Source organism: Thermobia domestica, chromosome 2 (assembly GCF_964235325.1).
Source record: "Thermobia domestica chromosome 2, izTheDome1.hap1.1, whole genome shotgun sequence".
NCBI classification, from domain to species: domain Eukaryota; kingdom Metazoa; phylum Arthropoda; class Insecta; order Zygentoma; family Lepismatidae; genus Thermobia; species Thermobia domestica.
The window spans coordinates 110,232,841-110,260,210 of record NC_137455.1 but is presented as its reverse complement, the minus strand read 5'-3'; the positions used below and the strand labels follow the sequence as shown (position 1 = coordinate 110,260,210).

The window sequence follows — 27,370 nt, the reverse complement described above, 5'->3', positions numbered from 1 at the left end:
GAAATCAACAGCCTTTAACATCAGTATATATCGTACGTAGTAAGTAGGCATATTTCTAGTATCAATCGAGTTTCTAGGAAAAGTTGTCAGCGAGTGATTTCATTCGTAAGGTGACGTTATTTTTACTTTTTCGCAAAGTCGTGTAAGCGCGATCGAGAGAGGTCACCATTCTGGTTTGCAATTATCACTCACAGAGAACATTAGTGTACATCACATGTTGGAATCAGAACCTGTTAAGAGAAAGAGGTACGTATAAAATCGGTAATGAGGGTTAGTCTCATAGAAAGTGGCGCAATTTTAAGTTTTTTGCAATCATTTGTACGCAAGTAAGAACGATCACCATTCTGGTTTGCAACTATTATTTATAGAGGATATTAGTGTAGATCATAAGTTGGAATCAGCCTTCTGGCGTGAACATAAGGTACCTAAAAAAAATCGGTAGTGAGTGACGGTTTCCCATATTTTCATTATAAGTTTTGCAGTGTTTATTCATTCTTCATCTGGGCACGTTTACCAATCCGGAAATGTCTATTTTTACCGAAGGAGTTGTCCCTAAGCTTAAATGACTGCACCAAACTTTAGAATTAATTTAAAATGTCATTTTCCACCAAAAATTGTCACGTGGTCCTTTCTATTGATATATTCTTATAAAAGACTTTCGTGATCCTTTAAGGATGTCATGTGATCTTGCTAGAGTGCATAGAAAGTCCAGAATCTTAGTCTAAAAGTTCACTTTTTTTTTTTTTTTTTTTTTTTTTAAGTAAGTCTAATTAAATGATATGAGACAGTAGTCAGCGAAATTCAACGACAAAGAAAATAAGCGATTCCACTGAGAATCAGGCCCGGGTCTCCAGCTTAAAGCACCGGTTTGCTAAATACTACGCTACTCAGTGCGGTTTTGGTTAGTACACCGTTGCAGTATACCGGGAACCCAGATTAAACTTACGGTTTAATTGCTTATTTGCTTATTTGCCAGTCTTTGAATACAATTAAATTCATTTCAGTAAAGAACACAGTATGAGAAAAAAAAGAAGGAATTATAACCTCCATTTATCATACAACAGTTAGTCTATTTTCATATTTCATCACAAGTTAAAGTCATATTTAAGATTTTATTATGAAATATTATCATTTAGTCTAATTGCATTAAACTAACATTCATGTTAATTTTAGGAACTCCTGTGTTGGGTAACATGAGAAAGCTGACAATGAGGAGAGAAACAATCAAGGCTCTTGAAGTGAGAAGGAACTCAGTGCTAGCAGAACGCAGAAAATCTCAAATGAAGACTCTTGGTGCCAACAACGAATACGCCCCTGCTGCGAAGCCAAGACACAGAATATCCAACGCTACAAATTCTACCATTCAGAATCTGTTCAACAATGGTCCTGGCAGTGTTGCAAGTGGTGGTGGAGTAAACAATCAAGCATATGACGGCAGTTCAGATGATGAAATTCACAATACGGGATTACAGATGCAAAATATGAGGAATTCAGTATCATTCAGGGATCCAGAACTTGGTGGTAGACGAGGAAGCCATATGTAGGAAACAAAATAATAAGGAAGAAAGTGTAACAACTTTGACTTGAAGAAAAAGTATGCATTTGAATTTCTCAGATGAGAGACATATTTTTAGGATTTTACTATTTTTCACATGAAAGACGGAAAGAGCTTGTATTTTTTTAAAAAAAAGTAAAGACTGAAATATTTTTGATATTACATGACAAAGATATTATGTTTTAAAAATTGAAAGAAAAGAGACCAAACAAAGCTCAAACATCAGCTAAAATTGATACAATTCCCATGACTAATGATATTTTTAAGTATTTCAACAGCGAGATTACTGACGAGGATCTAGTCGTTTAGTGTTATTGTTTTTAGTCATTCGTTATTTATGAATAATTTTTACACGTTAAAGGAGTAAATATCATTCATTATATTTATCAAGAGCAGAAGATTAAAGCCTGAATGATAGTGTTTTAAGCGTTCTGTTTTAATATCCTAAATAGTAAGAAACCGTGAAGCAAAGTTGTATGTGATTTCCGAACTGACTTTTTAGCCTGGTATATCTAGAATTTTCAATAATTTTAAATCTAATCAGAAGGTTATGTTAAATATTAGGTTAACGTGAATCTTGTCGTTACGAGCTTCAGCAAGTCAGCTTGAAGATTCTGAAGTATTTTTCTTTGTAAGCCTTAAGTTTCTGATGTAAGTTGCTCACTGGTTTCTTACTATATGAGGTTCTTGAAATAAAGCATGTTCTTAACAAATGATTAACCAGTATTTGAATAACTGAGTTACTTTGTTTTCCTAAACTACAGTTAATACTTGAGTTAATCCACGAACTTTTAGTGGAAAAGTTTGATTCTGATTTCCTGAACACACATGAAATAAATTTAATTTCATTTTACTGTGTTTACAGAAGATGCTTTTTCTCTGAAGTTGAACGTTATTGTTAAAAACTATGTTGAAAATATTATTCTATTAACTGGGAAACAGTAAGAAATCAGAACTATAAAATAATATACTTACTTTAATTGTAGAACAAAAATAACTAGGATAATATATCTCCAATATTCTCATTGAATATAGAGAAGTATTTAAAATGAATGCCTTATGTTTTAACGTTTTAAATAAGGGCTTTGTACGCAGAATAAAAGTACAAAATATATCTGAAATTTCTATACAAAAATCAAGATTTTTCTGTATGAACCTTATTATGGTGTTCCAGTTTTTACAATAAAAATCTTTTATAAGAAGAACTTCTCTTGAAAAATAAAACTATTTTGGAGAAACATTTTCTTGAGAAAAGTTTCTACATTTAATGTTTTATACAATTTCTGACATTTTTAAAACTTGTGCTCTCTAATTGTTACGCACCTACTTATGTTTAGCAAGTACTAAGTTTTCCTTTTTACTTTAAATATTAATTAATAGGCAAAGATCTTTTGATTAAATATCAGATATCAATTTAGAATAACCATTTTCTTTTGGGAAAGTTTCTTCATTCCTTATCTTTCAAATTGTAAATTCTTGCAAGTGAAGTAGAAAAAATGTTTTGTAAAAAGATATTGAAAGGTTTGTGATATATTTTTTAAGTATACTCTTTGTAATATACATGTGTAATAATAGTGCTCAATGCATATTCTGTACAGAAGTGTGTAAGATAATATAAATATATGTATACAATAAAAAAAAAGTGAATTTTGAAACGAAGTCCAGTTTTATTTATTTATTTATTTTTCGCGGAATAACAATGCAATTTATGAATGTGAAAACAGATGAAAAAAATAATTAATATATTGCAAAGTGCCTATGTTTGTTGGTCTGGAACCTTATTGTGTATCGGTGTTCTCAAAATTTGCGAGTAACAACGCGATACAAAAGGTATAAAAATCAATTATAAGTGCTATATCAACTAATGCAAACTAAAAAGCGAGTTTTATTTATGTTGACGAAAACTGATATGCAATGGAACCCATTCCTATCAAATTTATTTTACAAGTTCCGAAGCATTAATGATTTATTTTAAATCCAACTTTCCAGTGTTTACGTATGCAGTCTATATCAGTCGAGAATAGACATTTACTGCAGTGTGTTCTACGATTGTAGCCGTATATTCCACAGTACTGCACATGGAAGTTCATGTATTTGTGTCTGTGTATGTACACTCTGTCCAAATTTTTGTGTTGTATGTATTTAGGAATTACATAAATAGAAATAAATCTCTTTCTTATGAGAGAAAATTTTATATGTCTTCTTGGAATGTGCACAAGAAGAAAGATAGTTCCAAAAAGATCTTTCAAGAACATAATTAAAAATAAGCAAGTTATATTTAAAAAAAAAATCTGTTTGAGTACAGAACTGAAATTTAAAAAATACTATTACAAGCCTTTATACAGTTAAATGAAGAGAGTAAATGGGAATTATTTATTCTAAATAAACTATTGCAAATCAATAAGAATACACTATTGAATCTTCAGATAAACTAATAATTTCCAACGATTTCATCGTCTCAATCATCAAGTTATTGAAGTTTGGCTTTATCCCTACCAGGGGCGGATCCAGGACCGACTTCTGGGGGGGCGGTGGGTTGTCATACTGCTACTTTTAAGGGTTCCAAACTTTGAGATGGGTTTTATTTATATATAAAAAATAATAAAATTCCCCCTTCTGGGAGGGGGGGCGATCGCCCCGATCGCCCCCCCCCCTGGATTCGCCCCTGATCCCTACGATCATGTGCAACCATCCATTGTAGTTGGTGCCGTTTTCATTATTTCAATTCCAACAAACAGGCACGATTCAGAAGCATGAAAAACGCTTAATTAAAATTCGATAATTTTGACGAGTGTTCTTGGGAAAATTCTCATACACAAATAGTATAAATAGTATAAAAAATGAAATGATTTTTTTTAGTTTAATGTCCCACTCACGATTATGCTCTTTAGGCTCAGGGAAACATATGATTTAGGCAAGTGAATGATGATTGAAGAATTGGTGGAGTGAGAAAATGGAAAGAAATGGGAGTACCCTGAGACAACCCACGGACATGACGTTATCCACCACAAACTTATTTAGCTAAGGATCGAACCGGGAACCACAAGCATCAGAAGTAAGCTCTCTACCACTGAGCCACCGTACCTCTCTCTCTACCAGTAGAAGTTCTCTTTTGCACGCTTCAATAATAGTAATAGTGATAAGGAAAAATATAGTCAACATTATACACCTGTCCATATTGTGGGTTTAATTCCCTCAGACGGATAATTTTGCTGATTTGTCTAATGATGACTAATAGCTTGGAATATTTTCATTCCATACTCAAAACATTTTTCTATCAGTTCATTAAATAGTTAAATGTCACCGACAAAAGGAGTTATCGAATAAAATTTCAATTTATAGAAGACATATATCATGTTCTGTTTTCTATAAATTGAATGAATTCTGTTGAATCAATTTATAGAAAACATTATTTAAACATCATTTAAACGCGTATTCTAAAGGATGAGAAGGAGTTATTATGCCAAAAGTGAGTGTCTAACAATTCTCTGATGTTAGGAAGACGAAACCTGGTATATAAAATCCTTATTAAAAATAAGTAATCATGTGTCCCAGTATTATCACAAATTCAGCTCCGAATGGAAGAATGGGTGCAATTTGTGTAATATTTTGTCAAGTGGACTGTGTAGTGGACAAACACTGTATGTGTGGGTTTTCTCGGGGTTCTTCTGTTTCTTTCGTTTTTCATTCATTATCATTTTTCTCATTATTACCGTCTCCTTTACCCGCAGCGTATAACCGTAGGACGTTAAACTAAAAATAAAGTAAAATATATAGATATAATAGTTTTTTTCAATATACTGTATAAACACGAACTCTAAAATGGTCTGTTTCATCATTACACGAAAATGACTGAACCGTTTGAAATAAACAGTTAGCATTAGGCTCAGGCATTGTTTAGGACATTCAAACTATGCTACACATAAATATGTCTCAGCATGTTTGTCCACAGTCATCAGAGCAAAAGCGTTAAGAGATATCGAGAAGTGATATTTTGGAATTGATTCAGCATTCCAGAGATAAGTTTCACCTTCTCAGTTAACTCAATATTCAAACCAGAAGTTGCAGTAACAAATCCTTTCTGGTTTCATCGTTGATCATTATAGAACAAAAATGTTAATAGAAGTGACAAGTGTTTCTTTTGGAATCGACTTAGCGTCTTAAAAAAAGGGACCATCTCCACTGTATTTTTCTACTTGAACTGAAAATGGTAAAATTTACTATTACTTCAGGTTTTACTCCATAGATAGAGAATGGTAAGAGATATTGAAAAGTGATCTTTTGGAATCAATGAAGTACCCTAAGAAAAAAACTTTATTTAGAACTTTATCCCTATATATGAACCAGGTATACTGGAAATCTATGATTTCCAGTTTGAACACTGATCACAGTAATGCAAAACGGTCATAGATAGAGAGGGAAGTGGTTTTCTAATATGGAATTAATACTTTATGCAAAGGTTTAGTCTTGAACTTTATTCCTCTATTTCAACCCGAAATGGTAGAAATATAGTCTTCCTTCAACTTTCAATATTTATCAGCATGAAACGAAAGTGATAAAATATAGGGAGTTAGTGGAATTCAGCGTCTCAACAATATTTAAATAATAGTTGTATTTAGTTTGTAATAAACAAAATAGTTTTAACATACAGTTATTAACACTAAATAATAATGTTATTTAAAAGGTACTTCACAAGAAACCAACACAACATGATGCGTGACCAAATGCAATTGAGATCGTTCCCCTTGTCGCCGTCTTAACTTATATTTTAGGGGCATTGTTTTCCCTGGCAACACTGTAATTTCTATGGGTGGCAACACTGAAAATTCTTCCGGTTCATATTTTCTGTTTAGAATAACATAATCTATGATTGTGGTAAGTTGCATTTCATTATCTCCTTTCACTTATGAATAAACAAGCAAAAGGAAAATGATAAATTGGGCATTATTTTTAGTAAGTCAGGCTCTTAAGGCAAATAAATAATGATGGAAGAATTGTTGATATGAGATTGTAGGAGGAAACGGGAGTACAGCGAGAAAACCCACGGACACGATGTTGGCCACCACAAACTTACTTGGCCGGGGATTGAACCAGGATCTCACGCACCAGAGGTAAGCACTGTAGCACTGAGACACCGTGTCCCCCAGTAATAGCAAGAAGCGGGTTTTTGACAGTTTCCATCTCATCTCCTCTATTCCAACCGGAAATGCTAGAAATCTAATATTTCTACTAGTTTTAATATCGTTTCCCATGGACGAAAATGGAAGTTGAAGCGACAAATATACGTTGTTTATTTATTTATTTATTTTTATGGATTCAGTATTTAAAGAATAGACTTCAACTCAGCTGTAATCTTCTACCGAAACCAGAAATAGCAAGAAATAGTAGAACTTTCGGTTTCAGTATAATTTCCATATAGTAATAATTATAGCAGAGAACAAAAATTGTTTTTGATATGGATTCAGTGGCAGATGAACAGATTCCATTTCTCACATCCTTCTATTGCAGCTGAAAGTTATAAATCTGTTTCAATATTGAATTTACATAGTTTGGAAGTCTACTGTAGTTAACAAACCATTTTTGATATAATTTACTTTCGTTAAAATCCGCATCCTAAAAGGGGAGCGAGATTCAAAAATATACCTCAGAATTCATGTAAGTTTGACAGATCAAACTCGGTATATGAGAAAGTTCACACTAGTCCCAGTGCTTTGGAAAGTTTCGGTTTTGAGGAGGGGAAGATCGATTTCTACATTTTTAATTTTCTATTTTTTATTTATATAATAGCCGAAGTGAGAAAATGATTAAACCGTTTACAATGAATTTGAGACTTGAGTCAACCTGGGCTTTTGTCATTTCATTTTAATTTATATGTGTATCCTAAGGGGAAAGAAGGGGAAGAGTTCTCAAATATACTTTTCAAATATTTCCCATAAATCTAATCTTCCCGTGCCAAGAACGAGCATATCAACTAGTATATTACAAAAATGCCTTGTCTCCGTCATCATAAAAAAAAGCCTGAGCTTAGTAAAAAGAATTTTCGAACACTCCTCGGCCTGGGTTTTTGCTTTCATTAAGATCATTAAGACAAGTATACTAAGAGGAGAGAGAGGTTCAAAATTTATACAAAAAATAGAGTAACTCAAACCTCCTCAGATTAGGGGCACAAGACTCTGTAAAAATATTTCTCGTTCGAGATAATACCGTTTTTCATTAGAATATTTTAGCGTTTTCCAAAATTCCGCTTTTAAGGAGGGAAAGGGGAAATTTCTACAATGTTTTATTCATTTTCTTATCATCATTATCTGTCTCATCATTATAGGGATCGTTAAAAAATAATTTTTGAATATAATTAGCATTTTTGTCCTCAAGTAGGAGTTTTAACATGTTACTTTCGTTAAAAATGCAAAGGGAAAGAGGATTCAAAATTTATACCAACAATAAATTATCTCACAAGATCTTTAAGTTAGAGACATAAAATTTGGTTTATGGATTTCTAATTTAAAATATTCCAGCATTTTAAATGTTCTGCTTTAAGGGAAAATGACAATTTCTACAATGATTTTCTTCACTTTCGAATCAAAACCTTCCCAACATAATGGAAAAACTTCTGAAATGATTTCTAGAACATAGTCAGCACATAGTTTGAATCGGATTTTTATCATATGTCTCATTAAAATGTGTATCGAGAAGGTAGTGGAGTCATCGAATCAAAACTTCCCAACATAATGGAAAAACTTCTGAAATGATTTCTGGAATATAGTCAGCACTTAGTTTGAATCAGATTTTTATCATATTAGTCTCATTAAAATGTGTATCGAGAAGGTAGTGGAGTCAAAATTTATGCCAACAAATTGAGTATCTCTAATATTAGGACGATGAAACTTGGTATATAAATTTACTTGATATGAAGTTTATATATATATATATATATATATATATATATATATATATATATATATATATATATATATATATATATATATATATATATATACAGGGTGACCCATTTTAATCCTTCCATGGAAATATCTCGAAAACGGTTGTACATAAATGAACTGAACAAAAAGTCAAATAGGAAATACCATGGGGCAAAATTTTAAATGGAAACATGGGGCGAGTGATACCTCGTTCGATAGATCTTCATACACTAAACAGCATTGTGGCAAAAGATTGTTCATATGGGTCACCATTTTCAAAATGGCCGCCAAGGCATGGTGCCTGTATCAGATAAAACGTCCTGTACCACTAATATGAAAACGGTTGAAAATAATAACTGATGAACAGAATAAAACTCCTATAGAAAATCACAGAGGCTATTTATCATTCCAGGGCTCTAAAATGTTGCAACAGAGGAGAAGGTGATTAGAGTAAAAGTGCCATAATGCAAAGGAGGAAATCTAGTTCCTAGAAAATCACGTTCCAACGTCCATCGTAAGTGGGTGAAGCGGTACGGGAATGAACGGTGAAATTGCAAATGAGAACCTTAGTTTTTGCAAATTGTATCTACACAACAAAATTATCTGAAATGTGTTTTTATAACAGATAGATGTCTGTAATGGAAAAAAGTAGGTAAAATTCTTGTTAAATGATATCTTCTATTTTGATTGCAGGCAATGATTTGAACAAAAATGAATTAACTGAAATGCAAAACCAATTTGTCGAACAACGCAATTTTAGAACAAGTGTACAAACGTTGGTTTTGCTCAAAAGTCGTCTGCACAATATTGGTTCATTACAGTATCCCCTCGGCCCCCAGGATCGGCGCCCTTGCAATTGGGAGAAATCAAGCAACAAGAGATACAATCTGCTACCTAATAGTGTATATTTAAAAAGAAATTAAGATTCAATATTCAATGACAAGTTTGAACTTTATATAAATAACCGTAGGGGAGATCGTTGTACCTTGAGCCACTTTTCAAAATAATTGAAATGACGTCGTTCCTAATATCATATATGCAAGTTTTTCGAGGTCAATTACATCTCCAATCTTTCTTGAATCTATTTACCTTAGAAGTAATCGCAAATCACACCTTACAAAATTTTCATAGCAACATATAAATTACTCTGCATAATGGATCATGGTACAATATGCTCATGTACCTTGGGACAGCCGTCCTGTACCTTGGGCCACACTATAAAGAAGGTTCAATGAAAAGAAAATAATGCATTTAACACAATAAGTTTTTATTATATTTTTCAAACAAAGTTTTCTTTGAACATAATTTACCTTAGTTTGATGTACAAAAGTGACAAACATTCTTTATAACCTTGCTGTTGAGAAACGACGTAGATACAAATCAAAAGTCACAAACATAAGTTTCCCACTCACGACCTGTATTTAACGAACTTATATTTAACACATTAATTTATTTATTATATTTTCCAAACGAAGTTTTTTCTTCGAACATTAAACAAAACAAAGTTTACCTTAGTTTGATGTACAAAAGTCACAAACATAAGTTTCACCACTCACGACATGTATTTAACGAACTTATAGTTAACACATTAATTTATTTATTATATTTTTGAAATGAAGTTTTTCTTTGAACATTAAACAAAACAAAGTTTACCTTAGTTTGATGTACAAAAGTCACAAACATAAGTTTTCCACTCATGACCTGCTACCCCAGCACATAAATAGTGAGTCCACCGTCCACACTTAATGCACCTACACCACTTTTCTCCACTACAATCAGCCTCTTTTGAATTGCAACAATATAGGCATTCTTCCTCTGCACTATCTTCATCATCTGTAGGCACAAGAGAAAATGTAGATTCATCTTTACTCTCAGATGATGTTGTTGATGACGATGATGATGATTGTGTCTCCATTGCTTTTCTTCTCTTCATCGTTCCTTCCGCGCTATGGTGTGTCTTATGACCAGACCCCTTCTTGCTAAGTTTGACAGACTTTGTTTTGAAAATATCCCCTAAATTTCTGGCCACTTTGATAGAGTTTTGATTTTTTTCATATTTTGCTCTTTTCTTCACACGATTCTTCTCTTTTTGCTCCTTTATAGCCTGTTTCTCGGGCGTGTCGGTCGCTATCATAGTTTTTCTTCTCTTCCTTGTAACATTGGCTTTTCTTTCTGGAGCCTTTGGAAACGGCTGGATTTCTTCTGGAGTGACAGATTTTCTAAGTTCTTTTGTCTTGTTGGCCTCAGGTGTGCCCGATTCAATATTGTAGTCTTGTGCATTTGATGTCCCAGCAGTTGATTCATCCAAATGTTTCGAACTGAAAGCTTTGTGCACAATTTTCTCATTCTCATTCTCCAGACAAACCTCTTCTGATGGCTGCGTTTCTGTGACTTGATCTGTAACGTACGAACTCAGGAAATCGTCGTCGCTGAAAACACCTGTGTCTAGTGGATATATCCCTGACTTACGAAAACCGGATAATATGTTGATTGGTGTAAATGCCCTAGGAAATGCTATTCCCAGCGCCTCTGCAACTGTATATATATCGAATGTTTTCCCTTTATTGTTATACATCCACTCCTCAACAGCCTGATTATAAAATGTCTTCAGTGGCCCATAAACAGAAATATCTAAAGGTTGTAACTTATGAGAAGTGTGTGGTGGGAATGTTACCATCACTACACCAGCAGCAGAAGCCTTATCTAAACATTCTGGAGAAAGATGAGTTTCATGATTGTCTAAAATTAACAAAATCCTGTTTTCCTTTGAACAGTTGACGAAGGTAAGAAAATGATCAAAAAACTTCAGAAAGGTTTCTTCATTGGACCATCCTGATACACTGGCGGTTCCAATACTTCCTGGGGGACTGCCAAATAACATTCTGTCCTTGAAGTGTACCCAGGGGAAAATTAACATAGGTGGAATTGAATTTCCAACTGCGTTGACGGCCGTGATCATAGTGACCAGGTTACCTCTTTCTCCTGATGTTGCACAACCGACCTGCTTGACACCTTTAGGGGCAACTATTTTGGACTGTCCCTGGACAGTGCTGAGCCCAGTTTCATCCAAGTTCCAGATCTTCTCGGGAGGAATGGGACCAAATCTATTGTGAACGTCTTTGATGTTGGTAAAAAAGCATTGAACATTATGGCGATTAAAGCTGATAGCCCGGCTTAGGCTAGTTGCTTCGGGTTTCCTTATCGAAAGTTGTGTGGAATGTCTTTTAAGAAACGCACGCATCCATTCTTCTCCGGCTATTTGATTTTCTTCCCATGTTGCTGGATACTTCTTCTCATTCGCTTTAGCGAATTTATATGCAAGTACTCTAACACGTTTCTTAGTTAGCCCGTATTGCATTTTCGCAATAGTTTGAATATAATTTACAAGACTTTCTTCTTCGGCTTCTGTGAAAACTTTCTTCACTGCATAATTCACTTTATATTTGAATTCTTTCTCTTTACTGTTTTTAAATTTATGTAAATGTCGGGTAAGAGTAGAGCGGCTTACATTAAACACTTTCGATGCTTCTCTATAGGATATCTTCTTATTTGGATCATTGGAATGGATAGCTTCAAGCGCATTTCGCAAGGCAGTTGGATCCACAGGATTTCTCTTCTTTCCAGATTTGCTACGGGGCATCTTTGTTGCAACAAGTCTTCCTGAAATTAAAAAAAAGAAAGTATATTGTAGCCTCTTGTACCATGAACCACTATCAATTTGGTCCATGGTACACGACGTAACTTTGGCCCAAGGTACATGAGCATCTACATTTCAACAAAGATGGCTACCTAAATGCTACAATACAACTAAGACTCAGAACTTCACCAATATTTTACTTACCAATGGACGAGGCATTCGATGACAATATTCAAATTAATCCTAGTCTATTAATTCACAGTCGACACTCATTCAACGTAACACTGAAAATTTTACTTTGACCGTAGAAAATTGTTTTTCTCTCCTCACATAAACAACACTTTCTGAAACACATCCAGACTCGCACTGGTGGACAATTGCACATCGAAGAAGACTGTACTTCGGTGTTGGACACCAGAAAGCAGCACCTTCCGAGATATTGGAAATGGCTCAAGGTACACTATGCTCTTGGTACAACGATCTCCCCTACTCCTTACTGCCGTCTTGCTGACATCATAAAGCAGGTTAGGAGGGTATACTTTAGTAGTAGCTTCACGTTTTCTGGAAAACTACACATGACCTTTTATTGTGATACTTGTCATTCTCTTCTACCCAGTGACATCTATTGATTTATATGTCTTCCTCTTTGGACTTCTTTTTCGCTAAACGTTATTTTGGAACTTCAATTTTGAAATGTTGAAAAGCTACGATCCATTTATTGCGTAGGTGTTTAGAATATTTTTCCTTTCTGAGTATAATGAAACTAGATATATCTGTTCAGTGATGATTTCAGAGGTTGTCGGGGAAAGGGGTAAATCCCTCCGGTGATACGAAATTCTCCACGGAATACTAATAGTTTCCCAGTACTACTTTCACCCCCGGCTTATTGAAATTCTCCTGGAAAAAATTGTCAAATCACCACTGTGTCTGTTAATAGCAAAAAGGACTAATTAAATGGATTTATTCCTATGTAGAAATTAGTTGATTATAGAAATGTCAAAATTTGATGATTTCGTAACTGGGATGATGATATAACCAAACGGCATGAAGAGAAATATGACGCACTTCTAAAATCCACAATGTATATAGTGAGAAAATATCGTAGATCTCGGGCCTCATTCAAGACCAATGTACTCAAAATTTTACGGACCGCGAGCGCAAAACAAAAGCTGGAAGAAATAATTGTAAATGCTATACCAGTTATCCCAAACAAAACGCACATTTATGCGTAACGTTGGCGCAAACCTGCACGGAATGAGACCCCTGTTCTCCCTGGTTGATGAAGTTCTGAATCCTTTGACTAAAAATTTTCTAAGAATAACTATTAAAAGGAAGATCAACAGTGTTAGCCATCTCCTGTTGTGAACATTTTCGTTAATGTCGAAATAGATAATTTTAACAAAAAAGTTTTCGATATTTTGCCAACAAAGATCGCCGCATAGAGTTTCAGTATCGTGAATCTTAAATGAGTCATAAAATGTATCCAGTTGAAACTTCAAGAAGAATAAATAGTTTGTGAAATGATTTTGATTAAACATTTATTATTATTATTATTATTATTATTATTATTATTATTATTATTATTATTATTATTATTATTATTATTATTATTATTATTATTATTATTATTATTATTATTATTATTATTATTATTATTATTACGAGGATCATTCAATAAGTAAAGAGACAAAGTTTATATTTTTAACACTAATCATTTTTTTTTTTGTATTTTTGTTTCAGGGGTGTTAGCTGGCAACCTTGGGATATGCTCTGATCTGCTGTTTCGTAATTTTATGTCAACATAACTTCAAAAATAACAATTCATCATGGCAAGTCCTCTAGAAGATTGCACCTTAGAAGAACAGCGCTCAGTCATTAGGTTTTTAGTCGCAGAAGGTGTAAAACCAAGTGAAATTTTTTTCTCGAATGTTGAGACAGTACGGTAACAGTTGTATGAACCGTGCGAATGTGTACAAGTGGGTTGATTGGTTTAAAAGTGGCCGAACAAGTGTAGGTGATGAACCCCGATGTGGACGTCCAGTGGAAGTTTCTGGTTCTTCGTTGGAATCGAGGATTGACGAACTTATTCGTGATAACAGAAGAATTACTGTTGAAATGATAGCTGAGGAAGTTCAAGTAAGTGTTGGAACTGTTCACAATGTCATTAGGAACATTTTAAAGTACAGAAAAACGTGTGCCAGATGGGTTCCCAGACAGCTTACTGACGCTCATAAAGAATCAAGGCTTTCTATTTGTCAAGCCTTAATGCAACGAAGTTTGATTGAAGGAGACGCTTTTTTTTTTTTGAAAGAATAGTGACTTGCGACGAGGCCTGGGTCCATCACTACGACCCTGAGACCAAAAGGCAGAGTATGGAGTAGAAACACACTAGCTCTCCAGTTCGCAAAAAATTCAAGGTTCAACCTTCCGCTGGTAAAGTGCTGCTGACCATATTCTGGGACTCACAGGGTCCAATCTATTGCGATTTCCTTGAAGATCAGCGACCTATCAATAGCCTATACTATTCTGAGATGCTAGAACACAAAGTTAAACCAGCTATCAGGAGCAAACGTCGTGGACTCTTGTCAAAAGGATTCATTTTTCAGCACGATAACGCCCGCCCTCATACAGCCCAGCTGACCCGAGATAAGCTTCAAGAATTGGGTTGGGAGGTCTTACCTCATCCTGCCTACAGCCCAAACCTCGCCCCATCTGATTTTTACCTGTTTGGACCACTCAAAGACGCCCTACGTGGAAAAAGATTTGCTAACAATGAGGAAGTTAAGGCAGCGGTGCAAAGGTGGCTTCGGGGTAAATCGAAAGATTTCTTCGCCAAGGGAATTAGGAAGCTGCAAGAAAGATGGGACAAATGCATAACTGTAAAGGGTGATTATATTGAAAAATAGGCTTAGTTTTGAAAGATTGAAATAAATCTTCATTGAGCTATAGCAATTTGTCTCTTAACTTATTGAATGCCCCTCGTACTATTATTATTATTATTATTATTATTATTATTATTATTATTATTATTATTATTATTATTATTATTATTATTATTATTATTATTATTATTATTATTATTATTATTATTACCGAATAAATTAGGAATTAGAATTTGGGCTTTCGGCATCGATGACCATGTTAGCCCATCGCATATATGAGGGATGTAGTCCCTCGACGATCATACTGCCCAGGGAATTAGAGAGAAAGAAAGAAATGGGAAAGGAAGGAACCTCATGCCGAAAGTCTCGGTGGACCAGCGATGGGCAACTAGCGACCTCAAAAATTACTGCCCCGCAGCGACAATCCTCTGTGGCCCCATTTCCATTTTCAAACTTATACCACCAGCGTCCCACCAGTGGCGGAGACGCAACGAAACGCCGATGAACAACAAAATTACTCTCCCAAAATATGTTAAATTGGATATATGCGTGATTTATTTACATTACTGTAAGTCTAAAAACACTAAAAAAAAGTACCTGGGGTGGGCGTGAACCACCAACCTTATAATTACTAGGTGCGTGTTCTTCCGACTTTGCCACGGATGCGATGAAGGGAACCTCGCATGTAGAGGGATAAATCGCTGAGGTCTTTTTTAATTTGGCCAATCGGAGTTAAAAACGAATCCCAATATTAGTTAGTTGAGCAAGAATGTAGTAACTACAGATGCATAAAATTTATGAGCTATGCAATGAAGCTTCGGGAGAGAATCATAGAAGTAAGAAAGAGGGAAGAGACCGAAATAACAGAGAACCAATTTGGTTTCATGCCATATCGACAACAGATGCAATATTTGTACTTGTAACCAAGGAAGTACTGTCGCTTTTTGTAGAGGTCTGTGTTCCATTGGCCCTCACACCGTCAGCTCAATGCCAATGGAGATAAGGTGAAGGTCAGTTGTTGGTGTGAGTATATCCAACATACCTGGTTGTGGCAGTTCAGTTACATCGTGAACTTGCGTAAGGACAGAGTGAACATGAGACCTCCACAAAGCGTCATAACGGCGTGTAAGCTGTACAAGCTCAAACTGGGGTCAAACGCCGCTGCAGTGGGACGAAAGATATACCAGGCCTTTGGTGAGGGTGTCGTGACTACGCGGAAAGTGCAACGGTGGTTAAACAAGTTTGAGGACGTGACGAAACACTCGAATAGCGCCACATGCCGGAAAACCAACCATGTACAAAATGAAGATCTGCAGGCAGCAATTGAAGCGAACAGTGGCCAGACATGTGAGGAACAGGGACTAAAATTCAGTGTGAGTGGAGAAATCATTCGGCACCACCTTCATCAACTTGGGAAGCACTACAAATTGGGTCGATGGGTTTCATATGATTTGATAGAATACAACGCGAGCAGATACCTGTCTTTCTTTGCTATCTCGTCTGAGGAAGGAGCCATTTCTGTTCAGTTGTTGACATGTGATAAGAAGTAGGTCCTGTACGAAGCTTCACGACAACATCATCATTGGTTAGCATCCCATGAACCGGTTCCAAAAGAGGCAAAACGAGCACTGCACCAAAGGAAGGCCCTCCTGTGTGTTTGGTGGACTTCTTGCGTTATCGTGCATCGGGAACTCCAATCAGATTAGGATAGGAGCTGGTCAGAGTATCAATGCAAGTGTGTACTGTCAGCAGTTGAGTTGTGTTCAAGAAATCTCAAAACTCTGGAGCCAGCACTTCTGAACCGCAAAGGGGCCCTCCTGTTACAGGATAACGCAAATCCCCACGTGGCTAGGATAATCCGGGACACCATTCTACGCTTTGAATGAGAAACACTATTGCATCCGCCATACCCTCCAGACATTGCACCGTCCAATTATTACCTATTCAATTCCTCAGACAATCACCTTAGAGGAACCCAGTTCAAATCCTAGTAGAAATGTAAAATGTACATGATACCTTCTTCGCTTCACGGTCCACCAAGTTCTACCGCGATGGAATCCATGGCCTTCCAGAACGTCGGCAGAAGGTCGTCGATGCTGATGGGGACTATTTTTGATGTTACGTCTTACGTTGATGTCTTCCAGGAACGTCTTAGGTGGCATATTGACATTCGACGATGGTGGGTGAAAAGCGACAGAACTTTCTTGGTTACCTTTTTAGAATGCTAATGGAAAAGAACGGGGAATACCAGAAAATCCTTCATATAGTTTTTTTCGACGTAGAGAAAGCGTATGATAGAGTGCCACGGGATCTTATTCGGTAGGCACTGAAGAAGTGTGTTCCGAACACATACATCAATATAATTCAAGATATGCATGATGGATGTACGACAGGAGTGAAGTTTGAGTGCGGAATAACAGAAGAGTTCCAGTTAAAGTGGAACCTCATCAGGGATCTAATCTTAGCTCATATCTTTTGCAATTGTAATGGACGAGCTTACAAAAGATATCCAAGAGTTAGCACCTTGGATATGCTAATTAGACTACATCGTGCTGGTGAGTGAAGCCAAGACAGCATTGCAAGAAAAATAGATATCTAGATAGCAGGGTCGGATTAAGGGAGGTTTAGGGGGCACAGCCCCGATCCTCCAGGTGGACAGGGGCCTCCACTCTGATCAAAATCTCAACTGGCTATCTAAAAAGAATCATGAAGATACAATCGTCATCATAAAATAAAATATGTCAAATAATATGTAACATATTTCCTTAATTCTCCTACTGTACTTTCACAGAAATGTATTAGGCGAAGTCAGCAGGGGCCACATATTTTTTTCTAGCCCTGGGTCCCCAGATGGGTTAATTTAACCCTGTTGAAGAGGAGCATAAGAGAGCAAAGGAATTAGAATTAAAACCAAGATAGAATATTTACATTGTCCTCTCAGAAGAAATGTAGTCGAGAATACAAGAATATGACTGTACGAAGAAGAAATGGTAATGATGAATAAATTCAAGTACTTGGGATCAATACTGCAGGAAAATACAGGAATAGATGGAAACAGAAGAATTAACAGCGGTTGGACAAAATAGAGAGAAGCGACAGGAGTATTATGAGGTCGTAGAGTAGCAATGCACCTTAAAGAAAGAATATATAAAACGGAAAATAGTAGTGAAACCTGCCATATTATACGGAGCGGAATATTGGACGACAAATAAGAGAGAGCAATAGAAGTTGAATGTTGTGGAAATGAAGATGCTGTGGTGAATATGTAGCGTGGCGCGGAAGGGCAACATTTAAAATGAAGTGATACGAGGAAACTAGTAATAGAAAAACTGCAAGGAAGTAGATTGAGGTTGTTTCGACATGTAAGAAGAAGACCTTCGGAATACGTAGCTCTCCGAGAGGATGCTATAGTTATTAATGCAAAGTGAGATCGAGACCGGCCAAAGAAGTGCGGAGATTGTGTTAAGTACGATATGATGCAGTCTGATGTCACAGTGGATATGACATAAGGTACAAACATTTGGAGGACAATGATATTAAATATCCGACCCAAGCTAACTAGGAAAAAGTCTTAGAAAAAGAAGATTTTCTTAATTAAAAAAAAAATTCAATATTATAGATATGATCTTACTATTTTCAATGTAGTTCATATTCCGTGTTTCATTTCTCTAATTTCGGGATTTCGTGAAATGCTCAACTCTTGGTGAAAACTTTAAAAACTCTTTAGAATATGTGTTTAGCAAATCGTTTATTAATTCTTGCTTCCGTGACAGAAGGAATATTCTCTCAAATTTCATGCTTCTACCTAAAGTAATATGGCCTGGATGATGATGAGTCAGTCATCTCTACTCTTTTATACAATAATAATATAGATTAACGCATACAACATTAACATATATTAACTATTTCCAAAGCAATAACTTTTCATACGGATGGTATTTTTAACTTTGAATCCAGTAATCAATGGTATGAAGACAAAGCTTCTATTATGATGCGTAAAGTCCTACTTTTTGTATGAAAACGTACTTCTTATTCTTGGTTAAAGTTACGTAAACAGTTAGCATTTGTTACCATTTTTACTTTCGAGTAACGATAGGAGAGAAGAAAGTATGGTGATCGTGAAAAAAAAAAAAATTGAATTCGAGATTTCAATGCATTTCCATGTTTCATAACCCCTACATATCGAAAAAGTATTTTTGTACCTATCCGTCCGTTCGTCTGTTCGTTTGTCCCAAGTAGGGTTAGATTAACCCATCTGGAGGCCCGGGGCTGAAAAAAAAATATGTGGCCCCTGCTGACTTTACCTAATACATTTTGTGAAAGTACAGTACGAAAGTTAAGGGAATACGTTTCATATTTTTGGTCATATTTTATTATATGATGATGACGATCGTATCTTCATGATTCTTTTTAGATAGCCAGTTCAGATTTTGATCAGAGTGAAGGCCCCTGTCTACCTGGAGGCCCGGGACTATAACCCTCCTAAGCCCCCCTTAATCCCGCCCTGGTGCCAAGTAACCATGTTCACTCATTTAGAGAGGTTATACCGTTCGTTGAATGTATCTGTACTAAATTTTAAATTTAAGTTTCTCATAAGATTCTCTAAATGGATTTTTCGAATTTTCATCCTACCCTAAAAATAAGGGTGGTTTACTGAAGGGTATATACAGAAAAATTCGATTTTCTTGAGAACGGCACTAACAATTTTATTTACATTTAAGATACAACTATTTCATTAACAGCTCTATACTGTGATATAAGTATTTTTTTTCTGGAAAACCCATATTTCATAAATGAATATTTCATTACAACCTAATATGGCATAACTTATTTGCCCTAAAAAATCTAGAAGAAGTAATTTATTTTTGACAGAGTTTTTTCGAACGATTTTTTCAAAAATGACTGGCGGTTTTGTTCATATTTCTTAAATAAAAATTTTATTAATAACATGACCACATAACTCATTTGTCCCGAAAAATCTACGGAGGAAAGAATCTAGTATATTTTTTGGGTGTCTTTTTGTTTACCATTTTCTCAAGAATTCATAAATAATTATTTAATTAATGGAAATATAAAAGGAATAATTCAGTCTTTTTTTTTTTTTTTTTTTTTTTTTTTTTTTTTTTTTTTTTACAATTTCCTCAGATGCTATTACGATTCATGCTATTTTAATTACATTTTATAAACAAATATGTCATTAATATCCCCAATATAGGCTTAAGTCTTTTCTTATTAAAATATCCACAAGGGATAATTAACTTTTTGGGAGTAAGTTTTCGTCGGACAAATTTTTCCGAAAATGCCTTATAATTTCGTTCGCATTTCACAAGAAAATGTTTCATTAATAACTGAAACACAACATGATTTAGTTTAAGAAATCTTATTTTATTTATTTATTAGTTTAAAACCCCACATTTATTCAAAAATCCTAAGAGAAATGGTAATGATATAAGTGATAATGGTAGAATGCTGAAAGTGGGAGGGAACGGGAGAATCCCGAGAAAACCCACGCATATAATTTTTCTCAATAGTCTCCTTTAAGTGAGTGTATTGAAATATATATTTTTTTCGAGATCACACTTACAGACAAATACGCAAATCTGTATCAGATTTTTTTGTTCAATACTTAACAAGCATGTTATCTACATATGAAAAATCTGATGCATGTATCTCCATTTATCTACATGATAACGAATATGATGGGGTTATCTCACAGATCATTAATTCTTTCAAAGCGCAAGATACAATTGTTATACAAGTGATAAGAACTGTCAGTGACGGTGTTTTCTAGCTAAATGAGGAAACATCCGTAATTAGTATATGTTAGTTTAAGTCCAATGATAGTGCGAAAAAGAAATATGTGTGTCGTGCAAAATTATTGAGCTGCTTTGCTTCGTTTTGGCATTTTAATTTGAACATTCTATACTTCACTTGACAAAAGGTAAGAAAAATCCTAATGTATTCAATGTATTTTAAAAATATATTTTAAAATTTTCATTTCCACACGTCACTAAGTACTTTAACAGTATGTTCTCCGATGCCTTGTTCCCATGTATGTACAGCTTTTTGCTTAGTAATTTTACTATTTTTAAAATTCAGAAGTGTGCCTTTCGTAGGATACATGGGGCACTTTAGCGCAATTCATGAACATCTCTGCTTTGAAAGATGGATATACTGTATCTAGTATTCACTTAAGGTAATCTTCTCGCTGGTGAAGTAGCTAGCGAGCCTGAGATGTATGTTTTAGGTTCTGGGTTCGATTCCCGGTGAGAGAACATTGAATGTATTACAACGATTCAGATCTCATTTACAACTGTGGAGTGGGTATTATCCTGCATAGCCTCGTTGCTGACAAAGGGCGTAAACTAAATCAATTGCAGCATGGGCGGCGATTAGGGGGCAAAAGGAGGGCAGTTGCCCCCCACTTTTTTTGGAGTAACCTATTAAAGTATATAGTTTCATTTGGAAATGTAAAGTTTTTGTATGTATAACTGATTCATAGAAAAAAATGGTGCCATATAATATTTGCCGCTGCGTGAGTGGTATTGGTTGCCTTCCGTGGAGCTAAGAAAGCTACAAGAATTGTGATTTAATTGCCAATGAAAATAACCCAAAAATTAACCTATTGGATCACAAATAATTTCAGCATACTTTCACTTCTTCTTACAATGACTCTATATGTTAGTCAGGCGCTTTGAAACTAATTGAGAAAGAACATTTCGCAAAGAAGTTTTTCACAAGTTATTCTTTAATTGCACAAAAATTGACAGTTCCTAAAATCTTTTCTTCTTTCTAATAGTAAGGAATATTGATTTAAAAGAGATGAAGCAACTTCTACCTTTTCCATATTTTTTTGCAGTGTAAGATACGAGTGAAGTGGTGTGTTTAGGGGTATATGTGTATATACAATTAAATTTACTGAATTCAACATAATTCTAGGTTTTAGGATTATTTTGTATAACTGGAGTGTCAAGTGATTCTAAGTATTGTGTTTTGATGTGTTCCAAGAAAGTAAAATTGCAACTAATTGCAACGAACATGTTTCGGGAAACTGCAAAAGTAAATATTTCTGTAAATTTCGTAGCATAATCTTATAGTATTTACTGTCTTTCATTTTCTAAAAGTAATAACATGCATTCAATAGTATGGGTGAAATTAAAAATATAAGTTGTTCATTAATCCCCAGTTTCAATATAACTTTTGCAAAACAAGCCTCATTATTCATTACTATGATTAATATCATTCTTTCTATTTATTTGTTTCGTAAATTTGTTATTAAATAATCTGATCACACAATTTTCCAGAAAGAATTTTAAGATGTTCATGGGCAAGGAATCAAACTTCCTCTTATACCTTCGTTGTTTAAGAGGACAAAGGACTAGTACCTACTTTCGTTGCTTTTGTCAATTTGCTTAATAAAATATGAAATACGATATACGGTATTTTAATCGAAAAAGATAGTATCCTATTAGTTATACAACTTTCGTCAAACAAAGAGTTAGAAAGAGCCAGGAAAACTATGATTGAAATACAAATATATCAGATCATGTCTTGTCCCCCCACTTTTAACGTCCAATCACCGCCACTGAATTGTAGTTATGGGATTAAGACAGAAGGATGACTCATAAATCTTGCAATATTCTGGTATTTTAACATTCAAAGTATAGTCCCTCACGTTAGACAATTGCAGCTATTTTCCTGCAAGTTCTTCGAGTCCGTGTCAATACCACGTCTTGTCTTTAGGAACAAAGCAGTCAGTCACTGCTGTTTCTACCTTCTGCTTCAGGAAGTGCGACATGGTCCTAAATAGATACATCCAAAGGGTAAAGTCAGGATTACATGTCAAGAGAAGTATCAGTTCGATGCTATTAAGTTCCTGCGTTTTTTTCTTTATTTTCCGAGGCGATGTGGTGTTGCGTTATCCTGTTACAGCAGGGAACTTTCTTCGATTCACTAATGCAGGATATTTTAGGCGTACTGCAGCACACATTTGCTCCAGTTATTCGGAGTATAGATCGGCATTGATGGCACGACTGTTAGGAACGAACTTGAAGTGAATTCCTTTCCTCTCACGTAGTTTCACCATCACATAGAGCATGACTTTATGATCGAAACGGCCCTGCTCGACGACCGGTTGTGGAAATAGTATTCAATTTTTGTTGCATCAGGCAATTCGTTAACGGAAATGCACATTAAGCGGATTTTGCAGCAGTTGTCCGTACATATTCCCTTCCTCTGGGTCTGAGCTGGGGCCAATTCATGTGGCACAACACAACGCCTCATGATGGTTTTTTCCGAGTTCGTGAAGATGAAACACCACAGTGGACTGGGCAATGTTTAGTTGTTTTGACAATCATTGTAAGCTGATGGGTGAATTTTGCTCAATGGTGTGTTGTATGATTTCAGATCTGTTACTCTGGCTGGCTCTGGTTACCTTGGCTGATCTTCGACATTTTTACAATTTGGACGAGATTTTTGGAAACAACGGGTTGCTGTACTGTAGTTCACTACACTTTCCTCCTTTCGTATGACAAATATTTTGGATCGGTGCCGCAGCGTTATACCCGAGTTGAAATCATACAGTTCACACGTATAATACATTATTGACCACTTATCGTCATTGTCACTAAGAACTAAATGAAGATACTGACGGACAGGTGGCTTCCGTGTAAAAACAGTTTGCTTACCACATTACCTCTTGGATCAGTTTGATCTTGCACTTACGGTCAATCACGGGGTAAGTATGTGCCTGCTGTTGGAGTTGTGAAAGTATTGCGAGACGTGTGAATTACCTTTGTATTATCACTTGGGGAAATGAGAGGTTATTAGGAGAGAGGAACTGTTTTAAATTAAGATTAATTTATTTAGGATTTCTTTCTCTCAACTGTAACTCAACTCACTATTTAGTGAGATAATGAATGAATAATGAGTTTATGGAATTTATATTTCAGTATCAATTTCACTTCAAAAAGTTGCATGGTTCTCGTACAGCATCAATTTTTACAAACTAATTCAGTTTTCTCCACTTTCTCGAAAATTATACATGAGCTTTTTACTCATGTAAATAATTTTGTTCAGCTCAACAAGATTTATCGAGAGAGCAGCGGTGGCTCCATGGTAGAACTCTCATCTCTGCTGCGTAAGGTCCTTAGTACTGCCCTAGTTCGCATCAAGTGATGCTTCTGTGCTGGACGAACATAGTGTGATTGGCTTCTGTGCTTCCTCCCACTTCCTTCATTAAACCATTATCATTCATCTGATCATCACCGTCTGGGTCTCTCTTAGCCTCGATGCATAATCACGGAGCGTTAATTAAATAATAACAAAAAAATTATCAATTGGTATAATTATGTGATATATATATCTCATCGATTGGTATATATTCGTTAGGATTAGGATTAACCTATTAACTGCCAATGACGAGTCAACTCGTCATGAAAATTTTGATTGTATTTGCCGTCTGACGACTACGTTCGTCATAATTCAAAAGCCATAAGATTCGTATTGGGCGTGACGAATTAATACGTATTTTCCGTGATACGTAAAACTCAAAGATTTCATTACATTTCATAATAGGCATTTTTAACAAATTTATTCTCCATTCAGATGCAATTTTCTGATTCGGAAACTCCCCAGTTAACAGGTTAAAATTTAGTTTTTTGGGGGGTTTTCGGCATTCATTATCATTTTAGCTTATCACGTATGAGGGATGATGTTCCTCGGCGATCACACCATCCCAGGAATTGGGGAAGAAAGAAATGAAAGAGAAAGGAAGGAAGAGACCTGGGAGCTTCATGTTAGGTACCATCCAGGCATTTGTCTGGGATGAATCTAGAAAATAAAGGAAAAGTCTCATTCAGGATGACAGGCCTGAAAAGGATTTACACCTTTTCCACTGTATATACCAACCGCACATGTTCGTTAAACTCTAATAATATTGAAAAATTGTCGGGTGGAATGACACAAAGAATGAGCAACACTGTTCAGTGTACGATTTCAAAGCATTCCACAAATAAAACAAAATACTCCATGCAGAGTCTATATTTAAGAACTTAGTTTGAAAATATAAAATCTGTGAATAGTGTAGAGAAAGATTCTGGAAATGTCTTGGAATGGACATGATGATAATTGGTTGATTCTTCCTTGAAACTCGCAACAAACTTACTATGGAAAGTATAGTTCCGGAACAGATGCAATTCCCCCTCAGGATTTTATCTCCGTTTATTTTACTGTATATATCCCGTTTAGTGGAATCCAGAGTGGCTTACTTTCAACGCCATCTAGACTGTAAAATCGTACTTCACACAAGAAGAAATACTTCAGAGAGAATGTCTACTGAAGAATATAGTTGTTTAAATTTATTTGAAGCATTCAGAAAGAATATAGTTTTTATTACGTGCCTGTCTCTCTCTGCTACTTTGACCATGGCCTTTTCTAAATCCATGAGTGACTATTCCCTTTTCTTTTGAAAGTCCTCCAAATTTGTAAGTGTAGAGCAGAAAATCCTTTCTGTTATGTTCTGTTTCTACCTTCTGTTTATATCATAAACTGTTTCTGGTGGTGTAGAAATTTCGTTTTGTTCCTTTCCTAAAGGGTCATAGTGCCAAATTAAATTTCCTCTGAGTTTCCTCTGTTTTCTGCAAAAGATGCACATGACATGGATGTAATCAAATAGTGTTAAAGGAACTTTTGTAAATTTTTCTGCAAATTGCCAAAAATTGCAGTTTCAATCGTTTGTTATGAAAATAAAAAATGCAGATAGAATGTATATTACCATTCATCTGTTTTATCCTTAATTTTTTATGTTTTTCAGAGTTGTATAACAAAAGAAAATCTCGTCCTGAAGATGGTTACTTTTCAGGACGTAGATAGTGATTTTGAGGAGGAGGAGTTTTCTGATGAGGACGACAGCTCAGCAGAAGGGGGACCGTAAGTACTGAATTTTTTTTTTGTTCTTCTTTTTCAAAAATTTAGAAATAAACTGATCAATTTTACACGGTGCAAAAAAAATATATTCAGTATTTCCAAACAAATTTCCATTCTTATGGATAAACTTATAACGTCTTCGCGTTTTGTGCGGCCCGACTGGTTCTATTTCAGATGGGAGCACATGGGATTCGAATCTACGTTGAACTACAAGTTCATATCTTATATGTAGCTGAAATTGTCATCTAAACAGCATTATCACCATCATAAATATTCTATCATTATTGGCAAGTCACTTACCGCGAACTCAGAAGCTTCCATGCACCACGGTCTTCAGCTAGCCTTTTCGTTTTTATAAAAGATTTTTCTGTTTTGATACCGTCCATCAACTGTAGTCTCCTTCGATCCCTCCCTCTCTTTCCTGCTCCATATCCTCTAGCACGTCCCTAATGATACAGTTCCTTCTTAGACAATGTCCCACCCAACCAGTTTATTTTCCTCTTTACATTTACATTTAAAATTGTTCTTTTCTCCTCCACCATTTCTAACACTATCTCATTTGTCTCCCGTTTGATCTAGTTATTTTTTTCATCTTCTCCACACCCACATTTCGAAAGCTACCAGTCTTTTTCATTGCTTTTGAGTAATGTCCATGTTTCTGCTCTTAGGGTGCAATACTAACGAAGAATTTTATCATCTTTTTCTCAACTCTTTATTCAAGGACCCACAAAATAAAATTTCTTCCTCCTAAAGGCTTATTTCGCCATTCCTATCCTTGCTTTTCCTGTGACTAATAATGCTATCCAGGTATCGATAATTAGTCGCCTGTTCTATTTTCTTCTCTCCCACTTCTGAATTTGAAACAGACTGCTTCACTCCAATTACCACGGCTTTTGTCTTTCTACCATTTATTTTTATCCCATACTCTTCACAGCCTTCTTCAAGTTTTCTAACATAACACCCTATTTATTTTCTTTTTTCAGATTCCGCAAAGGCATAATGAACTTAAAATCAACAATACATTTCCAAACAAAAAGAAAAATGTTTCATAAGGAAAATAATTCTATTTGTGTTCTTAACAGCGTTGCCAATGTGTGTGTAATTGCACAAAAAGTGTGCAATTTTGGCCTGTTTGTGCATTTTGTGTGTAATGCCAATCTGTGTGCATTTTGTGTGTAATTTGGCACAATTAAAAATCTTGATCATTGATGACTTTTACGAAGTTCCTTTCATTCAAATATTCATTATTTCCACCATTTTTTTCTGAAAATTGCCTTCTAGAAACTACGAGCTCCAACGCCTGACTCCAGGCCAGCGCAATAAAACCACAGAGAAAATAACAAGTTATTTGTAATATTTGTTAATCTCTTGTTATATTCTCTACAGTATAAAACCTATCTTGCTTCCTTGGTACTTCACTTCTTGTTTTTCAGAGGCGGGTGTCATGACA

The 27,370-nt window shown here is 35.3% G+C and overlaps 2 protein-coding genes across 4 annotated transcripts in view; both read left to right on the top strand.

Moving 5' to 3' along the window:
* kkv (hyaluronan synthase-like protein kkv) overlaps positions 1-3,214 on the top strand; it is a 199,556-nt gene extending 196,342 nt beyond the window's left edge. For both annotated transcript variants that reach the window (XM_081744907.1, XM_081744900.1), the window contains exon 23: positions 1,174-3,214. In XM_081744907.1, coding sequence (XP_081601033.1) covers positions 1,174-1,544 — 371 coding nt within the window. In that variant the 3' untranslated portion in view covers positions 1,545-3,214. The remainder of the gene's footprint in view (positions 1-1,173) is intronic.
* Positions 3,215-20,815: 17,601 nt separating this feature from the next.
* LOC145674656 (chitin synthase chs-2-like) overlaps positions 20,816-27,370 on the top strand; it is a 101,791-nt gene continuing 95,236 nt past the window's right edge. The window contains exons 1-2 of one of the 2 annotated variants that reach the window (XM_081744882.1): positions 20,816-20,935; positions 25,808-25,923. In XM_081744882.1, coding sequence (XP_081601008.1) covers positions 25,841-25,923 — 83 coding nt within the window. In that variant the 5' untranslated portion in view covers positions 20,816-20,935; positions 25,808-25,840. Of the gene's footprint in view, positions 20,936-25,498; positions 25,924-27,370 lie in introns of those variants that run through there. The other variant, XM_081744889.1, reaches the window with a different exon arrangement.